Raw genomic sequence first — 4,754 nt, forward strand, 5'->3', positions numbered from 1 at the left:
ATAGGGTGACAAATTTGGAGAACCGTGCCTTGCTGGAGGAGGATCGGTGTTTGTTGTCAAGCAATGGTTTGCAGAAGAGGTTCTGGACTGAGGCTTCGACATATTTGGGTTATCCTATTAAAGAGTTGTCAACTGTTGTGATTGGAGGTAAAACTCCATTGGAAGATAGGTCTGGTAGTGTCACTTTGGTTGAGGCTTCGATGAGGAAGCCAATTGACTCTCAGCAGGTGGAGAGTTTTGGACAGACCTTAGATGTATCACAGCGGGTGGAGAGTGATGCTACTCCACATTAGGTGGAGATTTTTCCACATACTCCAGGTCATTCTGCATTGGTTGGGATTCCAGCTGAGGTGACACAGCGCGGGAGTCATTTGGATTCGGATGCGGATGATGAGTTGGGTTTTGTTTCGAGTGCAGCTGATAGATATAGTTTGGATATGGTCATTGGTTCACCTCAGGTGGAGGTGTTTGAGGCCATTGGAGGTGCTATCAGTCGCAGACTTGATCGTGATGTTGGAGAAGGGTTGCGAACTCTTCTATTAGATTGAGGCCTTTGGAGGTCATTTGGGTGAACTACGTTCAGCTTGATTCCTTGGGCAAGAGGATACGTAGGCAATCTTTATGATGCAGCCGAGTTTTGGATTTTGATGGGGGTGAGATCGATTTGGTGAGTTGATACTGATATTTGGAGAGTTTTTGCACTCTCATTTGGGTTCTCGACTTGTTATGGATTGAGTCTGTTGTCGTGAATTGTTTCACTTCGTACTGGACACAACAAGTGAGACATTTGATATGATCGGTGTCGGCTCAGTTTTGAGAAAACTTCGCCGAGGTGGAGAATTGTGGAAGTTGTGAGTTGTCCAGCGGGCAAAAGATGAATGTGTGAATTTGATGTGGCAAGTGGGGACCACATGCATTGATAAAAGCGCATGGAAGGGAAGTTCACGTGAACAAGAATTTGTGTGAAAAGAAATTGTTCAGCGGACAAAAGCAAGGCCCACCCGAAAACAACTAGGTAGCTATATATAGCTTCGGATTGCCTAAGGTTTAGGTGTGCGAAGGAGGGTGTGCAGCCGGCTTCTTATCTTTGGCGGTGAAAGCGAAGAACAAAGGGGGCACAACAAGAACTTGGGCAGCGTGAAAAAGGACGGCGCGTGAATTGAGGGCTGCGCAGGTTTCTTTTTGGACGGCGTGCTGTTCTGAAGGCTGTTTGTTGAGAGTCTTTTGTGTGAGAGATTGGAGAGTTAATTTGAGGGTTTAGTTTGTGAGATTGTAAACCCAGTTGTATTCTCTCCCTCTAATAGTAGATCTCCCCCCTCCTTGCCCCGTGGACGTAGGCAGTTTGCCGAATCACGTAAAATTAGTTTGTTTGAGTTTGTGGCCATTGTAATAGTTTTTAGGATCCCTCGACGCGCAGTCCTAGAGCTGACGAGAGGAAGAGCTAATATCTCACTTTGATGAGATATTAGGCTTCCGATTCTTGTTCCCTTTGAGAAATAAGAATTCTTATCGATCTTTCTCTCTTATTGTGCACCAGAAACTCTGCCGAAATTTCCACTGCGCACAACAAGTTTAGGGGTTATCGGAAAACACGTGTCAACTTACAAATTTTTTATAAAACCCCCCTTAGTGACATTAAGTATAAATTTTCACATCCGTAGGTTGAAGTATGCAAGGGAACAATTTTACCAGTGATAATTGTGGTCCACGCTTTTATGAGTGTTTTCTAAATAAGTTTGAAAGTTGAAGGTGGTTTTCTGATAACTCCTAAAGTTAAGGGGGTTTTCTGATATTTTGAAGGTTATGGGGGTTTATTTGATAATCATCCAATGTTAAGCATTTTATTTGTTTATTTACTTTTTTGGTTGAAATTTAGCCTTATTCATTTTTTAAAAATATTCCTAGTGTAAATATTTTCTGCTTCAGCCTATACCTTTCTTTCCCTCCACTTTGCCTTTTTAGGGCTTGATGATCACTTGCTTGATTTTCCCCCATTGCTCTTGCTTTCCTGGTAGAGTAGAACGGTACAGAATTTTTCGTAGTTCTTGTGGGTTGATTTGGAGCAGGTTTCATTTGTCACGGTAGCTAGACTTTCAAACATTCACAAAGTGTAGCAACCCTTGAAAATCTTTTACAAAATTCACATCTTTGCTTTTATATATCTATCAAGAATATATGTTATGTCGATATAAAAGAAAGAGGGAAAATTCTTCTTCTATTTTCTTATAGATTATGACGAAGCGACAATACTCTCATACTTATGCCCCCCCCACACACACGTTTTTTTTTGAAAAGGCAGGTAGGACGACCTAACCATGCAAGTCCTCAACAACACTGTCTTAAAAACAGATCAAAATTAAGAGGACAAAAGACAACCGACTTAGTTAGGGCATGAGCAATATCATTACCAGTGCGCCTTACATAAGAAACTTTAATTTAGAGTTTCCAATTGCAGACAAACCAATGCGAACTTCATCGGTAATAGAAGCTATGGAAGCAAAAGGAGAAGATGAGTACACCAAGGAGACAACCCTTACAGAGTCAATCTCCACCAGCGAAATCCTCAAGTTCATACGCCGAACAAAGCGAATGCCTTCTAGGACAACCAACAGCTCCGCATGATCTACAGACATAGGACCCCCTGAGCCCCATAGAGTAGCAACCAATCACATGACCATGGTTATCCCAAATAACACATCCCAACCCAATAATATTTCCTTTTAGAGGAACATCAACATCTGTGTTGAGCTTCAGCAGACCAGGAGCAGGGGGATACAAAGCAGAATGCCATTTGGAAGGGATAGTAATGTTACGAGAGAGGCCTCTAACCCTATCCCCTTCCTCCACAAAATAGAGAATTCAAGTCACTAAGACCGAAGCCTCCCTAACACCACCACCATGAGAACACATATTCCTTTCCCCCCATATAAACCACATGGTCGTGAAAGCCAAAGCTAGAAAGTCCATAGGGCAAACAAAGGTGTGATGGAAAAGAAAATCTCCACAAGACGTACCTCGAAAGCCATCAACCACTTCCCAAAGATCTAAGGACTCCCACACTAAATGAGTAAAGGAGCAGACGATGAAGATATGAATGGTAGTTTCAAAGGTAGCAGAACAAAGGCAGCAACTAAGGGACACAAAGATCCCCCTGCGAGATAAACCAGCTGAGGTGGGGAGAGCATCATAGAACAAACACCAAAGAAATACTCTAATCTTTGGTGGGATCTCCGCCTCGCAGATCAAGGACCACCACTTCGTTACCCTAGAATCGAAGGTGGAAGCACCATCAGACATAGTGTGGCGAAGAAGTCAGTATCCACTCTTGACCGTGTAGCACCCCTTCTCCTCATAATGCCAAATGAACCTGTCAGGGACATGAGAAGGGGGCAGTGGGATAAGTGAAATGTCTTCCCGATCCACCTGCCAAAAAGAGTTAGCAATCAAATCATGATCCCAAGTACCCGAAGCATAGATCAGCTCAACCACCCTCCTGGAAGATCGGAGAAGTGATTGGCCTAAAATAAAAGGGCCTTTGGGATCCATGGGTCAGTACTGATAGAGACACTCTAGCCATCACCTATCCTCCATCTCATACCTCGGGCTAGGAGCTCTTGTCCCCAGATAATGCTCTATCATAAATAAGAACAGTCAGGATCGATACCAGCTAAAAGGAAGTTCGAGTCTCTAAAATACTTCCCTTTCAAAACCCTACTAGATAGAGAAGAAGGGTCCTGAATGATCCTCTATGCTTGCTTAGCTACCAGTGCCTGATTAAAATATGTAGATCTCTAAATCCCAGATCACCCTCTGACTTTGCTCGACACACCTTCTGCCACTTAACCCAATGAATCTTTCTCTCACCAGAAATTGATCCCCACCAGAATCTCATAATGATAGACTCAATCTCCCTGCACAAAGAAATGAGAATGTGGAAGATACTCATCACATAGCATGCACTCGCCTGCAAAATAGCTTTCACCATAACCTCTCGCCACTAGCTGAGAAAAGAGTCCTCCTCCAATCTTGGATTCTTTTCCAAACCGAGTCTCTGATTGAATCAAAAGTCTGACAATGGCTTCTTCCGACCACCAAAGGGAGACCTAAGTACCGATCATGTGACTGGGCCCTATCAAGCCCCAAGATAGAGAAAATAAAGGCCCTAGTATCCTCATCTACACAGAGGCTAAAGGTAATGACAGACTTCTGAAAGTTGACTTTCTAATCGGTTGCAGCCTCATATAGTAGCAGAGTATTCTGGACAGCCTGTGCAGCAGCCTGGTAAGTTTGAAGAAAAACCAAAGAGTCATCTACAAAGAACAAGTGAGAAATCCTTAGCCCCAACTGAGAACAAGATAACCCTCTAATGCACCTATTCTCCTCCTGTCTGATGATCAATGCCGAGACAGCTTCTGTACATAGAAGAAACAAATATGGAGATAATGGGCATCCCTATCGCAGACCACGAGTAGGAGTGACCTGATCCACAATCTGCCCATTGAGACAGAAAGAGAGTGAGGAAGTGGAGATACAATCAAAAAAGAGATGCCTCCAATGATTTGGAAAGCCCATGACCTGAAGGGTTCTGTCAATAAACCCACATTCCACTCTGTCATATACCTTACTCATATTCAACTTCAGTGCCAGATTGACCATGTCTCCTCTTCTGCAATGTGTGCAGAAGTTCAAAAGCAACAATGACATTGTCCTGAATAGATCTCCCTGGGACAAAAGCACACTGAAAGCATCCGATC

The 4,754-nt window shown here is 43.3% G+C and overlaps 1 protein-coding gene across 1 annotated transcript in view; it reads right to left on the reverse strand.

Moving 5' to 3' along the window:
• LOC109835367 overlaps positions 3,313 to 4,754 on the reverse strand; it is a 1,930-nt gene continuing 488 nt past the window's right edge. Inside the window, exons 2-4 of the mRNA XM_020403346.1 lie at positions 4,626 to 4,754; positions 3,830 to 3,911; positions 3,313 to 3,423 (exon numbers count right to left, since the gene is read on the reverse strand). The exon at positions 4,626 to 4,754 is cut by the window's right edge and continues 178 nt beyond it. Of these exons, the coding sequence (XP_020258935.1) occupies positions 3,313 to 3,423; positions 3,830 to 3,911; positions 4,626 to 4,754 (322 nt within the window). The remainder of the gene's footprint in view (positions 3,424 to 3,829; positions 3,912 to 4,625) is intronic.

Source organism: Asparagus officinalis, chromosome 3 (genome assembly GCF_001876935.1).
Source record: "Asparagus officinalis chromosome 3, Aspof.V1, whole genome shotgun sequence".
Classification (NCBI taxonomy): Eukaryota; Viridiplantae; Streptophyta; class Magnoliopsida; order Asparagales; family Asparagaceae; genus Asparagus; species Asparagus officinalis.